The sequence below is a fragment of the Vicia villosa genome, linkage group LG1 (assembly GCF_029867415.1).
Source record: "Vicia villosa cultivar HV-30 ecotype Madison, WI linkage group LG1, Vvil1.0, whole genome shotgun sequence".
Lineage (NCBI taxonomy): Eukaryota > Viridiplantae > Streptophyta > Magnoliopsida > Fabales > Fabaceae > Vicia > Vicia villosa.
Window position 1 is genome coordinate 172,347,764 of NC_081180.1, and position 27,397 is coordinate 172,375,160.

The 27,397-nt window shown below is 35.0% G+C and overlaps 1 protein-coding gene and 2 long non-coding RNA genes across 5 annotated transcripts; 1 reads left to right on the top strand and 2 right to left on the bottom strand.

Annotated features, from left to right (window-relative positions):
* Positions 1–531: 531 nt before the first annotated feature.
* LOC131644653 (uncharacterized) lies at positions 532–3,415 on the bottom strand. Its single transcript, XR_009296581.1, has 2 exons — positions 1,992–3,415; positions 532–1,224 (listed from the first exon to the last, which is right to left on the bottom strand). It is a non-coding gene; the product is annotated as an uncharacterized LOC131644653 (long non-coding RNA).
* A 1,774-nt stretch (positions 3,416–5,189) lies between these two features.
* Positions 5,190–7,057, bottom strand: LOC131620377 (purine-uracil permease NCS1-like). The gene has a single exon (XM_058891436.1). It carries the CDS (start codon positions 6,956–6,958, stop codon positions 5,288–5,290), a length of 1,671 nt encoding a protein of 556 aa, XP_058747419.1. The 5' UTR covers positions 6,959–7,057; the 3' UTR covers positions 5,190–5,287.
* A 17,441-nt stretch (positions 7,058–24,498) lies between these two features.
* On the top strand, positions 24,499–26,448 carry LOC131620384 (uncharacterized). Of its 3 annotated transcripts, XR_009289101.1 has the most exons (6): positions 24,499–24,798; positions 24,903–25,068; positions 25,352–25,469; positions 25,571–25,600; positions 25,734–25,985; positions 26,127–26,448. It is a non-coding gene; the product is annotated as an uncharacterized LOC131620384 (long non-coding RNA). The 3 variants fall into 3 exon arrangements; XR_009289100.1 differs by having other exon boundaries at positions 25,571–25,985; XR_009289099.1 differs by lacking the exons at positions 24,499–24,798; positions 24,903–25,068; positions 25,352–25,469 and having other exon boundaries at positions 25,476–25,985.
* The last annotated feature ends 949 nt before the right edge of the window (positions 26,449–27,397 follow it).

The following is a 27,397-nucleotide window of genomic DNA, read 5'->3' on the forward strand; positions in this document are numbered from 1 at the left end:
TGTAACTTTTAGAATTTGGGCTTCAATTCAATTTCCTGCATTTTGCAATCTTTGTAATTGTTTTGTTGTGGGTTTGAGCACCCTTGTGCTCCCTGAATCAAAATTGCTTATAGAAAAAAATACATAGATCAATTAATTTTACAACTATTAATGAGTTAAAAAATCAGTTATCTTGTCTTAAAGGTTTGCAAGTTATCCGGAGGCAGAATAAACATCATCTCGGACATCTCGGACACTTCGACAGATTCATGATCTTGTTCATGTTAAGTTCAAATTTTACTTTTCAGAGTGTTTATTATTCTCAGTGAGGAAATGATAAGTAACCTGCTTTTATGATGTTTATCATGTAAATATCTCTTCCTTTTTGTTAATAGTTCCTGCATCTTATTTTACTTTTCTTAGGATTCTGTAAATTAATAAACTCATACATATATCATCATGCAGCTTCTTTCATCAAAAGAAAATTGTCTTGAAAAGTTTGTTTATTGTGCATATGCCAATCTACAATGTTCATACCAAAATTGTTTGAAATGAGAATCCAAAAAACAATTTTGTATTCACTTTGCTTCTGGCAATTGAGTTTGCATCATATTCAACTAGTTTCCTTCTCAAACTCAACAGAATCCAATACAAAAACTAATAAACTAAGCATTGTAATAAATCACAAATTCACAACAAAACCATCATGAACTGAACTCACAATTCCAACTTTCTCCAAAAAAACAGGTAAAATTCCAACTAAAGCCACAATAGCATCCACACTAAACCCCTTACAATAATAAGGCAAGATAGAAAAAATTCACAAGGTGCAAGATAGAAAAAAAATCAACCTTACTCCTGTTGCTTCTTCATCTTCAAGACAGCCACACTCGCATCTAATTGATTATTCGCCCCCGATTCAAGAAAAGGACTTAAATTCTCCCGAGTTTCAGCCAAAAAAAAGCCTTCGAATGGCGTCTCTTCGAGAATTTACTATACAAGCAAGCTTTTCCATAACTCTCCCATCCAAAAGCGAATTGTCAATCTCAGTTTTCCATTGCTTCAATTCATCTAATAACAGAAAACTACTTCTCTCACTCTGCATATCATGAACCCTACCCTTCCATACAAGGTTGTCAAACTCGCGAGTCTACTCAGACTCGTAAAGGGTCCATAGACTCGACTCGTAGACTCGACTCGCAAACTCGTACGAGTCTATGGAAAATCAAAAATGACTTCCAAAACCTGTAAGTGACACATATATGACACACTCTTAAATTTTTACACTTGTAAATACCTCATATATGGCACAAATATATATAATAGAACACCAATTAACATTAAAATTTAAATTTCATACTCTATAACAAATTTCTTAGCAAAAAAACTCAAAAATAAAACAAATAAAATAGCACAGTGTGTAGTTAAAGACTTAAAGTACTAACATCTTAATTGGCTACTACATAAAGCAAAAAAAAAAATTATAAAACAAATATGCTAATGATTTCAATCATCAAAAGTTCCCGTGAAATCATCACCACCAATATCATCACCATCTTCTTCATCGGTATCTTGAGTATCATCGTCAAACTATATCCCAGATTAATCAACTTCATCATTAACCATTGTTAGATTGCTTCAAGTTCCACTTCCACCTAACTCAACATTGTCATCCCACCACTGCATAACATTAATAACAACAACACCAGCTTACACAACATTATTAACAATAACATCATCTTGCTCAATAATAACTGCAGTTTGCACGTTCTCTTCATCAGGATATTCAGTTATCCATTCATCATCTGAATGAATATCTTAATATGAAAGAACAACACTCTTTAATTTTCCTTTTCTACTTTTCAACTTCAAATTGCATATGGCATAAACCAAATTATTATCTTTTTCATGCAACATATTTCTTCTCTTTGAATGAACTTGCAAAGTAAATATTAAGTCAACTCAATGTTTCTAAAAAAAATAAAGTTTATGAACAGACAAATAACAATTACCCCAATTCCATTCACAACCAGAGGAGCTACAAGTTAAGCTTTGGACATGAATTGCAAACCTCTTTAATTCTGGAGTCATATCTCCATAGAAATCTCATACTAGAGACTAGGAGAGAGAGAGAGAGAGAGAGAGGCTTTCTAATTCTTGTACAACCAAAACAAAATCAGGATTTTAAAAAATAAAAAATAATTTTTTTGGGGGAATTTGGACCTTTATTGGTTTAAAAACAAAATTAAAAAGAAACTTATAGACTCGTAAACTCATGATAGACTCGCGAGTCTATACGAGTTTGTGCGAGTCTACCCCAGTTTACTCGAGTCTGTCAAAAAATGATTCTATGTGCGAGTCTACTCGTTTATTCTTCTTAGACTCGTAAACTCGTACGAGTTTACGAGTCTACCCGCGAGTTTGACAACCATGCTTCCATATACTCTTGATTGTTTCGCCGTAGCTAGGGTTTGACGTTCCTGCTTCTAGATATTTGAGAGTAGATTCATTTTTGTTTAACAAATAGAGAAAAAAAAAAGGAAAAATCTAAAAAATATTGGAAGAGAATAAAATGTAAGACGAAGCGAGGGAATGGTGTTTGGAATACCTCGTTAGAAACTAAACAATAAAGATCAACATCATCAACAAACTCGTTTCCAGAATCTCACACTCCCACACTGATGACCGCACCAATAAAATCATCATCCTCAGAACCCTCCAAGACGCCCTGTCGAAGCATTTATCCTCAGAATCTATGCTCCCTTGAGGTACTAGAAAAACTGTTACTTTATCGCGACCCCTCAACTTCAAATTCAATCAGTGCCGCCATTAAAGCAGCTTATTTGCAGTTGAATCTACTCTCAAGTATTTCGAAGCAGAAACATCAAACCCTAGTTACGGCGTGGTCAAGACGATATGGAAGGGTAGGGTTCATGATATGCAGAGTGAGGGGAGTAGTTTTATGTTATCAGATGAATTGAAGGAATGGAAAAGTGAGATTGAGAAATCCCTTTTGGATGGGACTGAGAGAGTTATAGAGAAGCTAATTTCTATGGTGAATACTCGACGAGACGCGATTCGAAAGGTGGGGCTTTTTTGGCGGAAGCTTGCGAGAATTTAGGTTATTCTTTTCTTGAATCAGGGACAAGAATTTGGATGCTAGTGTGGGTGTGAGTGTCTTGCATATGAAGAAGCAATGGGAGAAAGGTTGATTTTTTGGATCTTGCACACTGTCAATTTTCCTATCTTGCACTATTATTGTAAGGGGTTTTTAGTTTGAATGCCATTGTGGGTTTTTTTTTTGTTCGGGACGAATGAGATTGGGAAATCTGCGGAAGCATCACTGAGAAATGAATCTCATTCTGTAAATGGAGTGTGGCTGCAGAAACCCTAATCTGATGCTATTGTGGCTTTAGTTGTTGGAATTTTACCTATTTTACAATAATAATCGGTTAATATTATTTAATTTTATTATATTTAATTATTTATTTGTAAAGAATTTTTGAAACATTTTAATCAAAATAATTTTATCTAACTTTTTAAAATAGTTAGACAAAAATTTACCTTCTTATTTAATTTTTGCGATTGAATAGATGAGTAAATAATGAGAATTTAACTTATCATCTCTAAAATTAAATCTGATATTCCTCGTATTTTTTTATATCTAAAATACTCTTTGTCAAAAATTAAGATTATGAACGTTCGATGATAGTTATTATAGAAGAGAGGTGCTCTTAAATAAATAAAAAAAGAACTTAAAGTGAAAAGGAAAACTCAGTTTACAAGAGGGCTAAAAAGTTTATCCACGACCTCTCCATTTTTATTATATATGTGAAGGCAATCGAACGGATCGAATCGAAAGCTTGAAATGAGGACAAATCGACAGTAATATTTCAGCTGGAGAAGACCACCACACTCGAGTGTACTCGAGTACATAGAAAGCTGTGTCGCGTCACCCCATATCTTTTCAGGTCACACGCTAAAGAAAAACGGCGAAGTGTTTTAATTATAGGATTGCATTTAATGGTCGCATTCACATCATGCTTTGGCAAAACCAAAGCGGCGCATGCAAACCGATGCTTGGATGAAATTTCTTTGAGGTCGGACACTATTATTGAAAGACTTCCTCGACATTAAACATGATCGACAAGTCTTGAGGGCAACTGTTTTGTGTTGGCCAAAGACCCGGGCCCCATTGCTCAGCGACGGTCAAAGGCCCAATAGCACGAGGCCCATTATCTAGCCTATTATGTAAGGTATAAAATACATTCATAAAGGGTTTCCAGATACACAATCTCTAATCTCCAATTTCATTACCACTATCTTGAATCTTAAACTGACTTGGACGTTGGAGTGATAATCATGCAGGTACTCTCTCGTAGGTCCACCATATCGAAGATAACAAACTCAGATTAATAACGCTACTCTAATTAACCACGCTGCATCAAGACTGATACAACTGGTTCAAGAAACATCATGATTGCAACCTTCAATCCGTGGTGTCCCTTCGACGTAGTGCATCAAAACTTGGCTAGCTCCACCATAGTTTTTGCAATCATCGCTGTTTATAATTCCGTATGAATACTACTCAAGAGGATTGTTTAGATTATTTGATATATTGAGTGTATTTGATGGTGGTGGCGGCAAAGGTAATGGAGAAACATAAGAGTTTGTCGAACAGGACAATAGAGACGGGACTTGCTGAGCCAAAATAATGACTGAAAATTTCTTGTATTTGTAGGTGAATGTTGAGAATAAATGCGAACAATTCAATGGTTAACTTGAAAATTCAATGAACAATTGTTTTAAGAAACCGGAAAGACATTTTGAGTTATTCAAATAGGAGAGAGATTTTGGTTTAAGAAGTTTGAGAAGAATGATCGATGAGTGAAAAATAGTAAAAAAAGAAAAAGAAAAAAGAGGTATAAAATATTTAAAAGGAAATGAAAAGATATAAAATATTTTTAAAAAATGGTAATGAAGAGTTTATTAGTTTCTTTTATAAAATGATTCATAATTTCTTACAAACAAAAAAATATAAATTAATTTTATATGAAATTGTCAAATTAAATTATATTTTAGAACAAAGAGAGAGACAGTATTATGATGACTCTTGCTTTTTTTGTTAATAGTTCCCTGCATATTTTTATACTTTTTTAATTCTGTAAATGATAAGAAATCTTAAAATTCTAGTATCACATACATCATCATGCATCTTCTTGAAAAGTTTGTTTATTGTGCATACTCCAATCTACAATGTTCATACCAAAATTGTTTGAAATGAGAATCTATAAACAACTTTTTCTATTTACTTTGCTTCTGGCAAAAGAGTGTCTATAGCATCAGATTCACCTAGTTTCCTTCTCAAACTCACTAGAACCCAATACAAAAACCCTCCCAAAAAGAAACTTATAAACCAAGCATTATTATAAACCACAACAAAACCATCATGAACTGATCTCACAATCCCCACTTTCTCCAAAAAGCCAGGCACAACAGGTAAAATTCCAACAACCAAAGCCACAATAGCATCCACATTAAACCCCTTCCAATAATAGTACTCCCCAAAAGCACTTCTTGTGTACAAATCACTTATCCTCAACTTCATTTTCCTCACAACATAATAATCAACCAAAACTATCCCTCCAATTGGACCCATCAAAGCAGAATAACCAACCAACCAAGTATACACAAAACTCTCACTAGACTTCAAAAGCCTCCAAGGCTGAAAAGCAATTCCAAGTACTGCAGTCAAAAAAGCACCTCTTCTAAAAGTGAACCATGAAGGGTTGAGATTAACAAGAGCATTTGCAGGTGCAACGACATTCGCAGCAATGTTGGTTGTAATTGTTGCAAGACTTATACCAACTATTGCTAGTACACTAGTTGAAAAGCCACCAATTCTACCAAGAAGCTGAATTGGACTTGAAATCACTTCACCAAAAATCACTTTTGTTGATGAAGTAACTACCAAACCAACAAATGTGAACAATCCCATGAAAATTGGTAGCCCAATTTGACCTATAACCTGATCCTTCTGAGATTTTGCATATCTAGTAAAATCAGGTATGTTTAGTGCCACAGTAGCCCAGAAACTTATATTAGCAGTAAGCGAAGGGAAAAAAACCGCGAAAAACTCGGAGTTTGTGAGCCTAGAAGATAAAGAAAATAAGTGATTAAATCCACCAGCTTTAACATAAGACCAAATCAAAAGACATGAAGTGAGAAAAATGAGAATTGGAGCTGAGAACTTCTCAAGCTGTCGAATTCCATCAACACCCCTCCAAACTATAGCCAACTGGGCCACCCAAAAGACCATAAAGCATGAAAATTCAAGAGGTGAAGTACCAAGCCAAGGTAGATTATTTGATAAAAAAGTGATTTTTTTTAAGGAGTTTGGTAGTAGGATAAAGATTGCTTCACCACCAATCCATGATTCAATTCCATACCAACCGCAACCAATGAAAGCTCTAAGAAGAGTTGGAATGTGAGCACCATGGATACCGAAAGAGGATCTGGCAAGAACTGGGAATGATATGCCGTATTTTGTTCCTGCATGGCCAGTTAAGATGAGAGGGAAGAGAAGGATGATGTTGGCAAGAACGACGGTTGAGATTCCTTGCCACCATGACATGCCGAGATCGACTAAGGAACCGGCTAGGTAGTATGATGGGACACCGACAACTAGGCCTACCCAAAGGGAGGATATTTCTAGACCTGAGAATGTTCTTTGGGAGGGTGATGTTGGTTTTAGATCTTCGTTTGTGAGTGATGGGTCGGGTTCGAATTCAATGGTTTTGAAGGGTTGCATGTTGGGAGAGATGGAACATTTCATTGATAAAGAGATTGGGACATGCAAGGGGTTTGTGAGGTTTGATGGGAATGGAAGAATGAGGGGAGGATAAGAGGGTCTTTGGATAGGAATGGTGGAGTGGTGATGGAGAGTTAGAGATGGAGATTTGAGTAGCATGTTGTTCATTGTGGATTGTGAATTTTCAGGTTGCTGTAGAATGAAAAGGTGGGTGATGGAGATAGATGATGAGGGTTGTGTTGGACATTGTTATAACCTCAATTTATGTTTTATTTTATGTGAACCAAATGAGAAAAAACAAAAAATTAAAACTAATTAGTATCATATTAAGTTTAGTTTCTCTATTTTAGTCCTTCATTTGGTGATTTCATAAATTAAAGAGAAAATGGGTCGTGCACCGAACAGTGTAAAATATTTTTACATTGTCAATCAATCACCACCATGCATCTAATTAAAACATTTTTTTATTTAAAAAAAATTTAATGACAAGACACATTCATGACTCCCTATTGAATGACAGTGTAAAATTATTTTACACCGTTAGTGCACTACATTTTAACTCTAAATTAAATAGATAAAATGATTAGGATTAATGGCATATTTCTTCTCTTTCTTGTCAAATAGTTATGTTTACTTCTTAAAAAGTAATATTAAATATATTTGCGGTCTGCATAAATATCTCATAATTTAATTTCAATTTTTTAAAATTTTTTAATAATGGTTTTGATAATTTTTTCGTCTTCAATTTTATTCCAATGATATAAATTTTTCTTAACGAAAACTATTTTGGTATGCTATGTGACAAATTTTTAATGAAATAATGTTAAATGTATGGTGATTAAAACTCATCTTCATCTTCCCTAGAAAACTTTATCTTCGTCATCTAAATTTTTAATTTTCAATGAAATTTGAAAAACTAATCACACCATATCTTATGAAGTTGTATGTTATATGTCTCTATCTCATCATGATTAAGTGTTTAGAATGTTTATCTTTCAAGCTTTTGATTTTGTCTATATTATTATTGAATCTCTCCACTGATTGCGCATCTCAAAATTGATTTTTAAATCCATTTTTAGGCATGCATAAACCAAAATATTTGGTTATGGTTTAAACTTCAAGTTAATCTACTAAATTTTTGGATCAAGAACTAATCTCAAAAATGGTTCAAGTTGTGACAATATTAAAATTTTAAAAATACTTTAGGATTTACAAAAATGTGATTCTCGAAGTGTGAATCGAATCACACTACTCACATGACTCGAATTAGGATTACATGAACACTTTGATTCGAATCACAAGACTGTCTAAAGTTTCTCTATTTTGTTTCTAGAACTCTAATTTGAATCATCATAAATTATATGGACAAACTCCTGCGCAGTATTTAAAAATTGTGACGGTTTTAATTTATGTTTCCTGGATAAACTCACCACACCAATCACAAGACAACAGATCCAACGACGGTGTTAGATAGGGATGGTCGATGTGCGGTTTGGGCGGTTTTGATGCTAAATATCATATGAACTGCAAGAGGAAAAAATGTGCGGTTTAGTTTGGTTCGGTTGACTTTCAAAAATATAACTAAACCAAACCAAACTAATGCGGTTTGGGTTGGTTCGGTATTTTACAAAAAAAATATTAACCCATACATACACATATAGAGAAAATATAATTTTGTGTTCAATCGTTCATACATTACCATTAAAAAGTTTATAATTGTCAAAATAAGTTTATAATTTAATACATAGAAATGCGTCTTACAATTTTATCTTAGGTCAAAAGAATGACATGCATGAAATTGCATTCGTTGTATAAATATTATACAAAGAATACAATAAAATATATTTTGTCAAAATAGTATTTATAAATGAATAATATTTTAGTTATTGATAATATATAAATTAAAATAAATATGATAAATTATATATATATATATATATATATATATATATATATATATATATATATATATATATATATAATATTTATAAATGAATAAAGAATATGATAAATTATAGGGTTAAATACCTTTAACCCCCTGCCAAATAAGCGAGTTTTGATTTTGCCCCCCTTAAAAAAAAAATTGTTGCGCGGCCCTTACCAAATGCATATTCCAACCATTTAAACCTTTTACCATGTTTTTACCTAGAACACCAAGTTACCATCCTACGTGTGAGTTGCCAATTTTTTTACTGTTACTAATGCCACGTAAGCCAGAGTATATAACGCATTGTTTTACTGTTGTCATTTTACCCCCTGAAAATTAGGGTAAACATTTCTGAAAAAAGCAAGGTGACAATGGCGAAGATTTCGGAGAAGACGAAGAAGGTGTCGTAGACAAGCAAGACGGAGAAGACGACGCAGCAGTCGAGCCAGTCAAAGAAGACGAGGCGGTCAAGCAACACGACGCAGTCAAGCCAAAGTAAGAAGACGATGCAGTCAAGCCAGTCATCCAAGAAAACCAAGGTCGTGAACCGGGACGAACGTGTAGAAGAAGAAGTTATTGAAGATGGAAAGGTATGAATTTTAGGGTTTAACAAATTCTAGGGTTTGTCATCATTTTAGGGTTTAACAAATTTTCATTTCCTTTAAAAATTTCAGAATATGCATTTAATCAGTGTTGTTTTCCATCTTGGAGGGGAATTTGTGAGCATGAGTGATAGGGTTATGATATACAGGGGAGGGGTAACGACACATGTTAATGACATTCATATTGACAACTTTACTATGGTTTGCATTAAGAAGCTGTTGAATGAGTGGGGTTACAATGAAGGCACATTTAGGGTATGGACAAAGGTTGTTGAAATTGATCCCAACTTTTTCCAAATTAAGAAAGATGATGACTGTTATGATGTAGCTGCATTTTCTTATGCCAATGAAGTTGAAGGTGTCATCTATGTAGAGCATGATGTAGTAGATATTTCATTTTCAGTTGTTAGTCCTAGATGTGTTAATGAAACAGATGTGATGGATCAAAGTGATGAAGATGGAGTGGAAGGATTGGGAGATAGTGAGGATGAACGTGCCACTGGTTTGGAGGATGGGTTTGAGGACATATATGTTTTTGTACATATGAAGGAAGCTCCTTCCCTATCAGATGTTATGAGGGGCTCAAAAAAGATAGAAATGGAAGATGAAGATGAGTATGTAACTGACGAGTTGGACAGCTCAGACCCTGATTTATCAGATGAGGACAAAGTTCACAAGTTTGAAAAGTTAAAAAAGGAGCATTTCAACAAGAATTTTAAATTTGAGTGGGGTATGGAATTTAATTCTCTTGATGAGCTTAGAGAAGCTATACGTGAGTGGTCAGTATTAAATGGTAGGGAAATAAAGTTTGTGAAAAACGAGAGCTATAGGGTTAGGGTGGAATGTAGGGCCAAGTGTGGGTTTTTAATACTTTGTTTAAAGGTGGGCCACAAACATACTTTTGCTATAAAAACAATATTTGATAAGCACACATGTGCTAGGGTTCTAGACAACAGATCTACAAGCTCAAGGTGGGTGGCTAAGGCTGTCGTAAAAAAGATGCAAACATCACAAAGTGTTAGGATTACTGACATAATTCAAGACTTGAGGCAGAATTTTTCTGTGGGCATCACTGTTGCAAGGGCATGGAAGGCAAAGCTCATAGCCTTGAGGATTCTTGAGGGAGATGCAGATAGGCAATATGCTAATTTGAGGAGGTATGCAGCTGAGTTACATAGAGTTAACCCTGGTAATACTGTGAGTATCACTGTCAATAGACCTAGCCCATCCATACAACCAAGATTTGGGTCCTTTTACTTTTGTTTTGATGGTTGCAAAAAGGGGTTCACTAATGGCTGCAGACCCTTTGTTGGGGTAGATGTATGTCACTTGAAAACCAAATATGTGGTTCAGTTGCTAATTGTTGTGGGTAGGGACCCCAATGACCAGTATTTCCCTTTAGCATTTGGAGTAGTTGAAACAGAGACAAAGGAAACTTGGAAATGGTTTATTGATTTGTTGATGGGTGACATTGGGCAGGACAAAAGATATGTATTTATATATGACCAACAAAAGGTTAGTGCTATTAATTATATGTCTTTGTGAATATTTGTTGTTATTTGTGTAATATATTCGGCTTATTTGAGTTTGTGATTGCAGGGACTAGTTTCAGTATTTGAAGACATGACTGAAAGGGTTGAACACAGGCTGTGTTTGAGACATCTATATGCTAATTTCAAAAACAAATTTGGTGGAGGAGCATTGATAAGGGACTTTATGATGGGGGCAGCAAAAGCAACATACTACCAAGGATGGATGACCAAGATGAATGAGCTAAAGGGAGTTGATCCAAAGGCATGGAGTTGGCTTATGGGAGTTCCAACAAAAAGCTGGTGTAAGCATGCTTTCAATTTTTTTCCAAAATGTGATGTTCTAATGAACAACATTTCTGAGTCTTTCAATGCAACAATATTAGCTGCTAAGGATAAGCCAATTCTGACCATGTCAGAATGGATCAGAAAGTATTTAATGAATAGGTGCTCAACATCTGCTTTGAAGCTAGAAAAATGGACACATAAGGTTATGCCCATACCTAGGAAAAGATTAGACAAGGAGGTTGCCTTGAGTGCTCATTGTTGCCTACTTGGGCAATGAATGAACAGTTTCAGGTCACACATTCTTTCAATACTCAAGAGTTTATAGTGGATATTTCAAATAGGTCATGCAGTTGTAACTCTTGGGAACTGGTGGGCATTCCCTGTAGGCATGTTGTAGCAGCATTAGGTTTTAGACAACAAAACCCTGAGGGTTTTGTGGATGAGTGTTATTCTAGAGAGAAGTATAAATTGTGTTATAGTTTTGCTGTTAGTCCCATTAATGGACATGATATGTGGCCTGAGGTAGAATCGGAGGAATTGTTGTCACCAATGTTTAAAAAGGGTCCAGGGAGGCCTAGAAAACTCAGGATTAGAGAGACTGGTGAAGATGGGGCTAGAAGAAGGTTGCCTGGAGTCTCTTATAGATGTACAACATGTGATAAATATGGACATAATGCACATACTTGTAAAAGCTCAAGTCAGGATCAAAATGCTCTCAAGAGAAAGGTATGATGTACAATGTTTTAAGTTGTTTATGTGTGACATATGATACTGATAATTTTGTGTGACATAGCATCTAACTAAATTTTATGTTGTTGTTTGATAGAAAAAAGTGAATACAATTCAAACAACTCAAACAACTTAGCATGCAGATGGAGAAGACACTACTCAAAATGTTGTAAATCATGATGAAAATGTTGTAGAAACACAAGCAAGTGAAGTTATGCCTACTGATGCAAAACAAGATGTAGGTGCTGCAGAAACTGATGTCATCCCAAATGATGCATCTCAGACTGACTATTTTGATGGAATTTCTGATGATATTATAACAAGCCTACCAGACATCACCACTACTTAGAATTACAAAGAGGCCACCAAGACAAGGTAAGGAGTGAAAGAGATCAAGCCAATGAGAAGGAGGTCAAGTGAAAGAATCAAGATAAATTGGTTTAAAAAACCAAAACCATTTACAGGGCCTAGATCCAATAGTGATCAACCAATGTCTTTGACAGATGAAGAGGAGGGAAGAGGATCACAAAGATCAAACAAGAAAGCCAAGAAATAGAATCTTGTCTCTTTATGAGTTGTCTCATGTTTTGTGTAATCTTTATGACAATGTTATGTTGTTTTATGTTCTTTTGGATGTTTTGATCTAGTGACTTTGTAAGTTGATTAATGTTTTGTGTAAGTTAATGTTCATGACAATATAAGACTTAAGATCTTAATTAATATGAACTACATTTTGTGCCAAAATTCTGTTTACATTATATTTTCTGTTTCATATGTAATTCATTACACCTTATAAACAAAACAATGAGACAATTTAATACATCTAATGCCATAAATTGTAAACAAAAATAAATGATTAAGTCATTTGAAGTTTACATAATTTTCTGCATGACTGTTTTTAACCAAACCCATCACAAGCATACTACAACAACTTAACACAAGCATACTACAACAACTTAACACAATCCTACTACAACATTCTTGTTACAATAGTACTATAATGCCTAATTCTTGAACTTCAAAACCACTGCAAACATAATCAAACACAACATGAAGGCCAGTTTCATTTGATAAATCTTCCTCTGCATGATGGAAACCTTCAACTTGGTTTTTTCAAGCTTTTTCACTGTTATTTCCAACTTCACCAATGCAACATTACATTTCTTGCAGTTACGATTTTCACTCTTTGTACTTTCACTCATGGCTGTGGCAAATTCATCGTCCCATAAAAACAAGTCACAAGAATTAAGACTCTGCAAACATCAACCGAAATTGGCATAAAACGCATATAAATCATGAGACAAATTACCCCATCCAAACGACATATAAATCATGAGACAGATTACCCCAGCCAAACGACACTTCCAAAACTTCCGGTTTTTATTTTGCACTGTATTTGCTACCCACATCTTTGAAGGATAGAAAAACACTTAGAAAGGGGGGGTTTGAATAAGTGTAGCTTTAAAAACTTGACAGATAAAAATAAATTGCACAGTTATTTTTATCCTGGTTCGTTGTTAACTAAACTACTCCAGTCCACCCCCGCAGAGATGATTTACCTCAACTGAGGATTTAATCCACTAATCGCACGGATTACAATGGTTTTCCACTTAGTCCACGACTAAGTCTTCTAGAGTATCCTGATCACAACCTGATCACTCCAGGAACAACTGCTTAGACACAAGCTAAGACTTTCTTAGAGTATCCTGACCACCACGTGATCACTCTAATTACAACTGCTTAGATACAAGCTAAGACTTCCTAGAGTATTCTGATCAACACGATCACTCTAGTTACTTACAACTTAATGTAATCTTTCTAAGAGTATTACAATGCTTCTTAAAAGCTATAATCACAAACTGTGATATTTCTCTTAACGTTTAAGCTTAATCTCACTAATATATTACAACAGCAATGTAGTGAGCTTTGATGAAGATGAAGATTCTGAGCTTTGATTTGAACAGTGTTTCAGCAAGTTAATATTCACAGAATTTGGTTCAGAGTCGTTAACCTTGCTTCTCATCAGAACTTCATATTTATAGGCGTTTGAGAAGATGACCGTTGAGCGCATTTAATGCTTTGCGTGTTCCGTACAGCTTTGCATTTAATGTTATACGCTTTTGTCAACTACCTCGAGCCTTGTTCACGCTGTGTCTACTGACGTTGCCTTTAATAGCTTCTAACGTTCCTTTTGTCAGTCAGCGTAGCCTGCCACTTGTACTTTCTTCTGATCTGATGTTTGTAAATACAACGTTTGAATATCATCAGAGTCAAACAGCTTGGTGCAAAGCATCTTCTGATCTTCTGACCTTGAAGTGCTTCTGAGCGTGATACCATCAGAACTTCAGTGCTTCTGATCTCATGTTCTTCTGATGCTTCCATAGACCCATGTTCTGATTCTGCTTCGACCATCTTCTGATGTCTTGCCAGACCATGTTCTGATGTTGCATGCTGAACCTTCTGAGTCAAAGCTTCTGAGCGCTGAATTATGCATACTCTTTATATATTTCCTGAAAAGGAAATTGCATTGGATTAAAGTACCATATTATCTTAAGCAAAATTCATATTATTGTTATCATCAAAACTAAGATAATTGATCAGAACAAATCTTGTTCTAACAATCTCCCCCTTTTTGATGATGACAAAAACATATATAAATGATATGAATTTGCGATCAGAAAGAGCAGACGGCAAAAGACAAATTACACAGCTATAGCATAAGCATGTGAATATGTCTCCCCCTGAGATTAACAATCTCCCCCTGAGATAAATAATCTCCCCCTGAAATAAATACTCGAAGAACTTTAATAAAAGACTTCCCTGATTATTTCGGTAGAGACGATCACATAAGCTTCTGTCTTCAGAGAATTCATAGCTTCTGACTTCTGCTTCCATTGGACAGCTTCAGAACTTGAATTTCTTTAGATCCCTAGAACACTCATAGCTTCTGATTCCTGCTTCCATCTAGGACAGCTTCAGAACTTGAATTTCTTTGATCTTCAGAACATTCCCAGCTTCTGATTCCTGCTTCCATCTAGGACAGCTTCAGAACTTGAATTTCTTTGATCTTCAGAACATTCACAACTTCTGATTCCTGCTTCCATCTAGGACAGCTTCAGAACTTGAATTTATTTGATCTTCAGAACATTCACAGCTTCTGATTTCTGCTTCCATTTAGGACAGCTTCAGAACTTGAGTTTTCTGGATCTTTAGAACATTCACAGCTTCTGATTTCTGCTTTCCTCGGATAGCTTCAGAGCTTTGAATTTCTACCAACATCACTTCATGCTAGATTTGTATCAGAACATTGTTGAATGTACCAGAGCATCATCAGAGCATCTCTACATCCTGAAATGTTACAGAACAAAAACTAAACGATAAAAGTCAGCATGAACGAGTCAGAACATAAAATGTATATTAGAACACATGATATGTATCAGAGCCATATAGGCTAAAATAATGTATCAGAGCAAATAGAATTTTGTCAAAGCAAATAGACAAATTTTGGATCAAATTCTATTATTAGTGCTTCTGATTCTGAAGCTTGACAACACTCAGCTTGCTTCAGTTTCCATAAGCTTATTCTTTTTACAGAATAACGCTTCTGATGGTTTTGCTTCTTGTGTTTGCTTTGAAGATTTTCTTCACTTCTTTATACCTGCAAAACACTTAAACCATATAGAACTTGCAGTTCTTGTTAGTAAAAGCAACTGATTAAATCAAATCATTTATCACATATTTCTCCCCCTTTTTGTCATATCATCAAAAAACAGAAAAGATTCAGAGACAAACAAAAAGAAACACACGGAGGAAAAAGGGATGATTTCATTGAAGTTCAAACAACAGGTACAGAAGTACACGCAGAGAAGAAAGACAAGATGCACAAAAAACAGATGCAGCAAAAAGAAAGAAACAACACAGACTCAATCTAAGATGACCCTAGCTTTGACAGGATCTTGGCCAGCATCTCTTGAATTTCATTGTTGTGTCCATCTTGCCTTACCATGAAAGTTCTAAACTCAGCATTGAGTGAGCTTTGCTCATCCTGTCTCTTCTGAATTTCTTCCAAAGTCCTTGCAAGACGAGAAGATTGATCAGAAGAAGTTTCACCGCTTTCAACTACAGGAAGAGCAACTTGATCTGTAGCTTCCATGGATAGATCATTTGCAGGGATTTCCTCAACAGGATCTGATTCAGCAACATGATCTTCAACATCTGCTTCTTGCATAGAAGCATCTCCATATTCTGCAGCAGGAATTTCCGAGTCTCCATTCTCAAGTGCCTGAAGAATGGCAGCTAAATTCCTGGGAGCAGAAGGACCTTCAACTTCTGGTGGGTCAACAACTTCCGGAATGACCAAGCTTGGGTCTTTCTTAGAAGGGTTTTCCCTCAGATAGTTAAAGAGAGTCTTGAAGTCTCCGAGCAGAACAGGATGATCAGGAATAAAGATAACAATATCCCTGCATGGATTTGCTTCCATTGCAGCATCCAGTCTTAATTGTTCCAGCTCATCCACAAAGGGCTTCTCTTCCAACAGATGTCTTCCTTTGAGACTAGCAAACCAGAAGTCTTCATAATTCCTCAGAATTCCACGAGGCCGTGGGGCAGCAGCTACACAGGCTTCCTGAAGTTCTAAAAACAGAGCATCTGATTCTCTGCGAAAGATCCTCCAGAAGTTCCGCATAGCAACATCATTCAATCCAGAACTTTCAGCAATTCTGAGAGTATCAAAGATACTTCTGAGATTCCTCTTTATGTTTTCAAAAACTACACTAATAGGGTATACAGGGCGGAATTTTATTTGGGTTTTTGAAAAGGCAGGGTTGGAAGTGAAGTACGGATGAGGTTCTCTATCCAACCTATAAGAAGATTCTGCTTCAGTATCAGAATCTAACACTACCATTTCAGCTTCAGGACGAGGCTTGGGAGTGTAGTTGCAATCACGGAGCAGCTGCTCATGTGATGCAGAGGTTGGGAGAGGAGAATCACAAGGGTTGTTTTGAGAGGTGGAGGGAGTATGTTCAAGGGTGGCATTGGGAGAAAATTGAGATGGAAAGAGAGTTCGAAGGGGTGGTATATCCAGAACAGGATTGACGGTAGGTGGAGAGGAAGGAATGGTTATAGGAGAAGATGGAGGTGTAAGAACATGGACAAAAACAGGTGATTCTGATGTGGCTTTTTCTGGTTCAGGTGTAGGGACAACCTCTATTGGTGCAACTTCTGAACGGACAGCAGGAGCAGAAACAGGTTCAGAAATGCATATACCTTTGGAACCTCTCAGAAAAGCTTTGGCTACATCCTCAGTCTTCTTTTGCTTCTTACTCTTCGGCTCTTCAATGATCTTTGCTTTGCCGCTAGAGATTTCTTTCCTTCTGACATATGCCAGAACTTCTGATTGATTCACAGCCTTTTGAGAGACATTTTCTTCATCAGTTTCTTGAAGAATCATCTTCCTTTTTCTGGTCTTCTTCTTCTCAACAACTTCAACAATCTCAGCATTGTTATTTGACTTCTTCTTCTTTTTCTCAGCTTCCTTCTTTTTCTTCACAAAATCATCAGAAACAGCCTTAACAACTTTTGCAATGACTTCTTCTGGGACCACTTCTTTCTTGGTGGTAGCAGCAGGATGATCAAGCTTTCTTTTGGTCCTTTCTTCCTTCTTGCGATTCACTATAATTGGAGCACCTTTCTCTTGATCTTTAAGACTTTTGTCCTCTTTTTGAGACTTCAGATACCTAGTTCTGACTTTTGGTACCTCACTATTGAAGAAGGTTTTAAATTCAGCTAGAACTGGTTCTCTTCTGATTCTTGTTGCAGCAAGAGGTTGAGGAGTCTTAGTGATAGCCTTAATCACTTTCATCTTCTTTAAAGTGAAGGCATTCAGACAGGCCCCAGTTGTGACAGCAAGATCTTTGATAATACCTTCAGATTCCAGGTTCTCAACAATCTTGGAATGAACCAAAAGATTTGAAATAATCCTTCCAAAAGGAATGATTGTTCCACCTTTTTCTCTGAAATCATTTCTGGACTCCTTCACAGCCTTCCACATATGGTTGAAGATAATGTAGATAGCATCAACCTTCTTCTTAGTGGCAATGCAGTACAGAATGTATTTTTGCTCATTGTTGATGAAGTCAGAAGCATGTGTCCCTTTCCTGTGATAGAAACACCCAAGGAGAATTTTGGTCCAGATTTTGTAGAGATCTTTCAAATCCTTGACATTCTTTGTTTCATTTATGTCTGGGTAGAGAGTAGATAAAACATCTTCCCAATTTTCCCTTTTATCGATTTCAAAAGCTCCTTCAGCGTTTCTCAAATCAAACATCACCCTTAAGATGTTCTCAGTTACTACCACAAACTTTCCATGGACGAAAGACAATATGGATTTTGGAGCGACAACTGCATGTACCCAGAATTCCTTGACAAGATCTGGGTAGACTGGTCCACAGAACTCAGCAAACAAAGAAGTCCATCCTTGAAAAATTATATCTTCTTTGAGATGAAAATCATGTTCTTCAATGTTATCAAAATCAACCATAAGTTCACATAAGACATCTAATTTTTCCTTAGGAATGGAGCACGCAACAACTGGAGTGAGTTCCTGATTAACTTCATCTTGAATATGGAGAAGGGTAGATGAATCAACATTTTGAGATGAAGAGGCAGCCATTGAAATAGAATGGACAGCTAGGAAGAACAAAATTCTGGGTTTTCGGTTAGGGTTTTAGAAGCGACTAAGAACTTTTCAAATGAGAGAATGCAAGAAGAAAGAGAAACAAGAGAGCGAAAAAGATATATGATATGATTTGAAAAGAATATAAGGAGACGAATATAAAAAAGAATAAATAGACAGAATGAATAGTTTCAAAATCAAAAGAAATCATTTTCATTAAATGACGAGTGACGTGAGGAGAGAGATCGTGGTAAATGAAATGATTTAAAGCAGTTACCTAGGTCGGCGTCTTTTCAACTGCACGCTTTGTACTAACCGCACAGACACGTGTTCATCATCAGATAATGGATGTCAGTTGTAGAATATGAATAGACTTTACGCCTTTTGATTCTGATCACTGCTTCTGATTGATCAAGTTTCTCTTCTGAAAACGCTCCTTCTGAAGTGTGCTAATGTAAGTCTGAATGATCTTCTGATCCATTTCTTCTGATACACATAGCTTCTGGAGATTTACTTCTTTGTTCTGCAGCTTCTGATAAGACAAAACTATATCTGCAAAATTCTTAAGCTGCTTTGATTCTTCAAAACCAAGTTTATCATCAAACCAGATATTGATTGATTCTTCTACAATCAATGTTTCAATTATTGTATATTCTGTAGCTTTTAGAGCATTCAGAATACTCAAGAACGAAACACCATTGCTTTAGAAACAAACTTAAACAGATGGTTCCAGATCTAATAAACTTGCTCTTCTGATCTCCTTCACACTTAACTTCTCCAGCAGATTTAAGTATCAGGACTTGGAAAACAGTCCTTCTTCTCTTCAAGTGTTGAGAACATCTTGAGTCCAGGTGACATGACATGTTGTATGTTATCTTCTTTGTCACCAAGAGAATCTGCAAAAGAAATAGTCTTTTTCTTTGGTACCCACATCTTCTTGGGTCCTTTCTTGTTAGTTCTCTTCAAGTTCTGGTGGAACTTGGGTTTAGAAAAATATTTAACAGGAGGAACAGAATGATACTTCTTATTCTGAGTTTCATGATATCTCCTAGGTTGTGTCACATGCTTTTTGGTGTGTGTAATGTGAAAGCTCTGTGCATGTGATGTGTGCCTAATATCATGGGAGTGGCCAAATTTAAATTGGTTATACAGAGGCTTGTATGATATTTTCATATCATCCACAGATTCAAGCTTGTATGGGATTTCACCCTCATAACCAATGCCAACTCTTTTGTTTCCAGACACAGCATATATCATAGAAGCAAGTTGACTTCTGCCTATGCTTCTAGATAAAAATTTTCTGAAGCTCAAGTCATATTCTTTCAGAATATGATTCATGCTAGGAATGGCTTTTTCTGTTTCAGAAGGAGATCCACTGTTTTTGGATAAATTTAAAACTTTTTCCTTTAGTTCAGAATTTTCCAATTCCAGCTTCTTAGTTTCAAATTCAAATTGCTTCTTCAGCTTTTTGTATTTGATACTGAGATGAGCTTTGAGTTCCAGAAGTTCTGTTAGACTGGAAACTAACTCTTTTCTAGATAGTTCAGAAAATACCTCTTCAGAATCTGATTCTGATGTAGATTCTGATCCATCATCTTCTGTAGCCATCGGCGCAAAGTTGGCTTGCTCATCTTCAGAGTCAGATTCATCTTCTGATTCAGAATCATCCCATGTTGCCATAAGACCTTTCTTCTTATGAAACTTCTTCTTGGGATTCTCCTTCTGAAGTTTTGGACATTCATTCTTATAGTGTCCAGGCTCATTGCATTCATAGCACATGACCTTCTTTTTGTCAGATCTTCTGTCATCAGAAGATTCTCCATGTTCAAATCTCTTTGAACTTCTGAAGCCTCTGAACTTCCTTTACTTGCTCTTCCAGAGTTGGTTTACCCTTCTGGAGATCATGGACAGTTCATCTTCTTCTTCAGATTCTGATTCTTCAGGATCTTCTTCTCTAGCCTGAAAAGCGTTAGTGCATTTTTTGATATTTGATTTTAATGCAATAGACTTACCTTTCTTCTGAGGCTCGTTTGCGTCCAGCTCAATTTCATGGCTTCTCAAGGCACTGATAAGCTCTTCCAAAGAGACTTCATTCAGATTCTTGGCAATCTTGAATGCAGTCACCATTGGACCCCATCTTCTGGGCAAACTTCTGATGATCTTCTTTACATGATCAGCCTTGGTGTAGCCTTTGTCGAGAACTCTTAATCCAGCAGTCAAAGTTTGAAATCTTGAAAACATCTTTTCAATGTCTTCATCATCCTCCATCTTGAAGGCTTCATACTTCTGGATTAGTGCAAGAGCTTTGGTCTCCTTGACTTGAGCATTTCCTTCATGAGTCATCTTCAAGGACTCATATATGTCATGGGCCGTTTCCCTGTTAGATATTTTCTCATACTCAGCATGAGAGATAGCATTCAGCAAAACAGTCCTGCATTTGTGATGATTCTTGAAATCTTTCTTTTGATCATCACTCATTTCGCTTCTCGTGAGCCTTACACCAGTAGCTTTAACAGGATGTTTGTAACCATCCAACAGAAGATCCCATAGATCACCATCTAGACCAAGAAAGTAACTTTCCAGTTTATCTTTCCAGTATTCAAAGTTTTCACCATCAAATACTGGTGGTCTAGTATAACCATTGTTTCCGTTGTGTTGCTCAGAAGAGCCAGATGTAGATGGAGTTGGATTTGCTTGAGATTCACCAGCCATCTTTAACTGAAGCGTTTTTCTCTTCCTGAATCTTTTCTAAACACGGTTAAGTGCTTGCACCTTAGAACCGGCGCTCTGATGCCAACTGAAGGATAGAAAAACACTTAGAAAGGGGGGGTTTGAATAAGTGTAGCTTTAAAAACTTGACAGATAAAAATAAATTGCACAGTTATTTTTATCCTGGTTCGTTGTTAACTAAACTACTCCAGTCCACCCCCGCAGAGATGATTTACCTCAACTGAGGATTTAATCCACTAATCGCACGGATTACAATGGTTTTCCACTTAGTCCACGACTAAGTCTTCTAGAGTATCCTGATCACAACCTGATCACTCCAGGAACAACTGCTTAGACACAAGCTAAGACTTTCTTAGAGTATCCTGACCACCACGTGATCACTCTAATTACAACTGCTTAGACACAAGCTAAGACTTCCTAGAGTATTCTGATCAACACGATCACTCTAGTTACTTACAACTTAATGTAATCTTTCTAAGAGTATTACAATGCTTCTTAAAAGCTATAATCACAAACTGTGATATTTCTCTTAACGTTTAAGCTTAATCTCACTAATATATTACAACAGCAATGTAGTGAGCTTTGATGAAGATGAAGATTCTGAGCTTTGATTTGAACAGTGTTTCAGCAAGTTAATATTCACAGAATTTGGTTCAGAGTCGTTAACCTTGCTTCTCATCAGAACTTCATATTTATAGGCGTTTGAGAAGATGACCGTTGAGCGCATTTAATGCTTTGCGTGTTCCGTACAGCTTTGCATTTAATGTTATACGCTTTTGTCAACTACCTCGAGCCTTGTTCACGCTGTGTCTACTGACGTTGCCTTTAATAGCTTCTAACGTTCCTTTTGTCAGTCAGCGTAGCCTGCCACTTGTACTTTCTTCTGATCTGATGTTTGTAAATACAACGTTTGAATATCATCAGAGTCAAACAGCTTGGTGCAAAGCATCTTCTGATCTTCTGACCTTGAAGTGCTTCTGAGCGTGATACCATCAGAACTTCAGTGCTTCTGATCTCATGTTCTTCTGATGCTTCCATAGACCCATGTTCTGATTCTGCTTCGACCATCTTCTGATGTCTTGCCATACCATGTTCTGATGTTGCATGCTGAACCTTCTGAGTCAAAGCTTCTGAGCGCTGAATTATGCATACTCTTTATATATTTCCTGAAAAGGAAATTGCATTGGATTATAGTACCATATTATCTTAAGCAAAATTCATATTATTGTTATCATCAAAACTAAGATAATTGATCAGAACAAATCTTGTTCTAACAATCTTCATTGGCATACGACAACCACACTGGGGAACACTTGAAATCTCAAACGAGTTGCTGCTTCCATTGTTGTAGCTTTGATCCATGCCGCTTACTGATGAAGAAGAAGAAGAAGAAGACTGCAACTTTTCCTAACAGGAAGATGATGATGATGAACACGATTTACCAAACCCTAGTTTTCCCAATTGTTGATTTGGGAATTTTCTCGACTGTAAAGAAGAAGGGAAAAATGAATTTGATCCAACGTGACATTAGTAACAGTAAAAAAAATTGGCAACTTACACATAGGATGGTAACCTGGTGTTCTATGTAAAAACATGGTAAAAGGTTTAAATGGTTGGAATATGCATTTGGTAAGGGCTGCGCAACAAATTTTTTTTAAGGGGGGCAAAATCAAAACTCACTTATTTGGCGGGGGGGTTAAAGGTATTTAACCCTAAATATATATATATATATATATATATATATATATATATATATATATATATATATATATATATATATATATATATATATATATATATATATATATATATATATATATATATATATATATATATATGTATATATATATATATGTATATATATATATATATGTATATATATATATATATATATATATATATATATATATATATATATATATATATATATATATATATATATATATATATATATATATATATATATATATATATATATATATATATATATATATATACACACACACTTGGAACTTGAAACTCTATGAAACTTTAAACTAAGTTTTATTTTACTAATCACTAACATATTAGCATTTGACACTTTAAAGAAAAACTACTTAGATTCAAAATTACTTTTGTAACAAAAACATCTATCGAAACTATATTAAAAAAATATAGGTGGGAATAGTAATCCCTAAAGCGATAGAAAGTATCTTTGGGCTTATTTATGCATTGCTCAAGTTAGTTCCTATGGGCTTCTTTATTCTATTATAATTGTCAATGGAATCACCAATTTGACACCCCATCTATGGGGAAATAAATGATAATATAATAAACAATGAATTAAATTATTTTAATTAGAACAAGTAGAAATTTACTGATTATATTAACATATCGTAGAATTGACATTTTCAATCAAAATACCCATGATCAGAAATTTAAGAACTTATTTCAGGTTAATGCATGAAGTTTTTATTATAATTATGTAAGATAAAGATCTGAAAACATGGTGTTACACTAGTAAGGGGGTCAGTCGAGGATGGTGGAGAGCAAAGGGAGGTGGTGTTTTAATGGTGTGAAGTCGAAGGTGGAAATGGTGTTCGGTGGATCTGTGTAACAATGGAGAAAGTTCCTTTATTGTTGAACCAAGGTTGAAGAAAGTGGATGTGGCTATTTATGGTTATTTGGAAGTATAGAGGTGTGGATCTATGGTGGTTTGGAGTGTTAGCGGTTGGAGATCGGAGATGGTTGGTGGCTTACATGGCCAAAAATAGGAGGAGAAGTCATGGAATATGTTATTGTTTCAGTTCCGATCAGAAGAGTTCGTGTGGTTTATGGTGGTTATCGTAAGGAGAAGAGTGTGAGGGTTTATGTAGTTTGTAATGTACATGAAGGGTGGCTCACGGTTGTTCTGGTCACGGAAATCGAAAAAAGAAGAAGAAGTTTTGGTTGTAGTAAGGTGAGTCTATTAATAATATATAAAATTTAAAGTACCTGGAATTTCCACGTATACCCTAACTGTGTTTAACTTAAACTAAACTAATAATTAAGGGCAGTTTAGTCTTTTTGTGAAATACTGCATTATGGTTGATTCTAAGTTTGAATTTGCTGACATAGCATCACTACAACACTACTGCTCGATTAATTTTTCCCACATTTAAATTTGCTTTTTTTTTTTTTTTTTTTTCCACATTTCATGCATTGAGAATTACAAAATATCATGATTACAGATTCTAGCGTGATTTGTTTTGTATTTATGGATGTGTGTTGGAATGATAAACCCTAGCAGCCATATGCAACAACATCCAAGCAACAACACGGCACAACTTTCTACCACACTAACCTTTCAACTTCTCACGTCTCTCTTTTTCTTCTCCCTCTTTCTGTTTTTCCTCATTCACTCTCTTCATCCCTCCAGATTTCGTTTTCCTCCATCATTTTCCTTTTTTCACAGATTTTGTTGTTCAGACTGTTTCCTCCATAGAAGAAATGATATGCTTGAAAAGAAGGGTCTCAAATCCCCATTTTATTTAATGATTGGAACCACTATTGTTAGTTTAATTTTTTAGATCTGAATAATAATGGTTTTAATTTTTGTTTTATGTTTCTTTCTCAAGTATTTTCTTTGACTCATTTGTTTTCAATAAAATGACAGAATCTATTTGTGAGAACAGGAAGATGAAGAAGGAAGAGTATGATGTTTGAGAAAGCGTGTCTGATGGGAAGGAAAAGAGGAGGACCAACGAATAAAGCTATAACCAGATCCGTCAGATCCGGACTTCAAATTCCCATTGGAAAAATTGGTCGTTACTTTAAGAAAGGTAGATATGCTCAATATGTTGGTATCGATGCTCCTGTTTACTTAGCTATTGTTCTCGAATATCTTGATGTTGACGTAAACTCATAACTCTTTCATTCTTCTTTTTGAGTTGTAACTTCTGTTAGTTAGGGATTGAAGATTACCAGACCTAATTCACCAAGGAATCGAAGAGTTGAGATGACATGATTTGGCTTTGCATTTTCGCTTTCATATATTTTCTCAACAAAGTACTCTTCATTTAGGTTTTTCGAGCTGATACGGATTTAGTTTTTTTACTGGTGCAGGTCTGGTTTGAATGTGTATTTGGACTCATAAGCTCGACTTGGACTATCTACGTTTTTTCGGTGTAGATTCAATTACAGGCAGCGATGCAGGGCTGAAGTTTGCTTTGAATTGTTTAAGGTAATGTGTATGCCCTGTTTTTACTCGACGTGGTTTTGAATAAATTGAACTGAATGTGAGTATGGTTGAATTTGGTTTGATTTGATTTTGCATGTTGGAAGATAGTTGAAGGATCCAGTGAGTGTGAGAAGGTAGTTTTTCTCAAAACAGTTTTCGCCATTTTCTTATCAAATCATATTAGGACATACTGCAGATTATTATGTTTTCTTATAATCCTGCTGCTCAATTATATCATTCTGATCAATATGTTTTCTATGCTGCAAGTTCGCTCAAGACGTGTAGCTGATTTATATGTTGAATTGCATGGTTTGAGGTATTGAAATTTGGTTATTTCTATGCTGCAAGTTCGCTCAAGACGTGTAGTTTCTTATGACATTTTCATTTCGTTCTAACAAGCTTACCTTAACGCAAAGGATTTGAATCCATCACTATTGTCTTAAGAGCGTGTTCTTGAACCCTACTAACTCCCAATTTCCCTGCTTCTCAGTCAGAAGAGGATCAAATAAAGTTCAAAAGGTAAGATTTTGTTTTATTCTTCTTACAATTGATTTGTTTCAAATTGTAAATTTGTTTCCGCTTCTCAAATTATTTTCATGTCTGCACAATTTTTTGTTATACTCTCAAGAATTTACATGAAAATTATGTGTATGATTTCAGTAAAAAATGTGTTGATTATGGTTGTTTTGATTCTGCTGGTGGTGGTTGGTGTTCGGCACATTTTCGGAACTCTTTAAAGAAAGAAGACGACTTTTTGAAGGAACAACACACACAAGCTATTTCAAGTATGTCCACCAAGTGTTGACGAAATTATGTAGGGATTATGAAATATGGAGGATGAATATTGTTGAGAAATGTAATTATTATGTGTCCTTGCTTTTGGAATAAATTGCAATTCATTGATTTGTGAAAATTGGTTCTTGAAGAAACGAATCAAAAGATAGCCGAAAAGGATATATAGATGAGTCTGCAATTCATGTAATCTACACTCTTTTTATTGAAGGTTTAGCGCTAATTCCTAACCTAAATTTGGCTGTGTTTTACCGTCTTATATATAGTATTATTAAATATTATAAATGAGTGTATTTCATGTTTGAAGTAGACAAAGTTGATTTCGTGGAATATAATTTATATTAATGGAATGATTTTAATCTGATTCAATTATAGAAATAGCTACTAATTTTAGTACAGTCTTGGTTTTTCTCTGTATTTAATACTGTAAGCAAATTCAGAGGAATGACTCACTGACCAATTCAAATCAATTTTAAAGCCTAATTTTATGTCATAAACAGTAATTTTCGTATCATTATCTCATTGCATTTATTGTTTACCTTAATAATACATTTTTCATAAAATAATCTGACATTTATGACTATTCAATTCAAATTCAAATTACATTATAATTATATATTCTGACATTTATTGAGCACCAAAAATTACACTACAATCAACGTATTCTAATATTTATTGAGTCACTACAAATTACAATACGCGTAAAACTCAAAAGCCAAATTTTTTTTACAATTGTATTTATCGGATACAACTCACATTGAGCTCCAACCACCAAAATTCAGTCTATATAGACGCACCATTTTCATAACACACAATTATCTATGAATATAATATATTATTGTAATTTTGAAAAGAACTATGTTAATAAGACTTAATAAAAAAATATGAATAATTTAAAAAATGGTATGACATTATTTTAATGAAAAATAGATTTTTATTTCAACACCATTCATCTTATTTTTATTAAATGTTTTCCTATTAATTGAATTTTAATTTGAATTCAGGATGTCATAACTATTTTTTTTTAATTATTTAGTGTTTTGTGTTAGTCATGGTTTCAAATTTAAATAAACAATAATTAAATAAATAAAATATTTATGATATTTTATTTTAGTTAAACAATAATTAAATGAAAACAA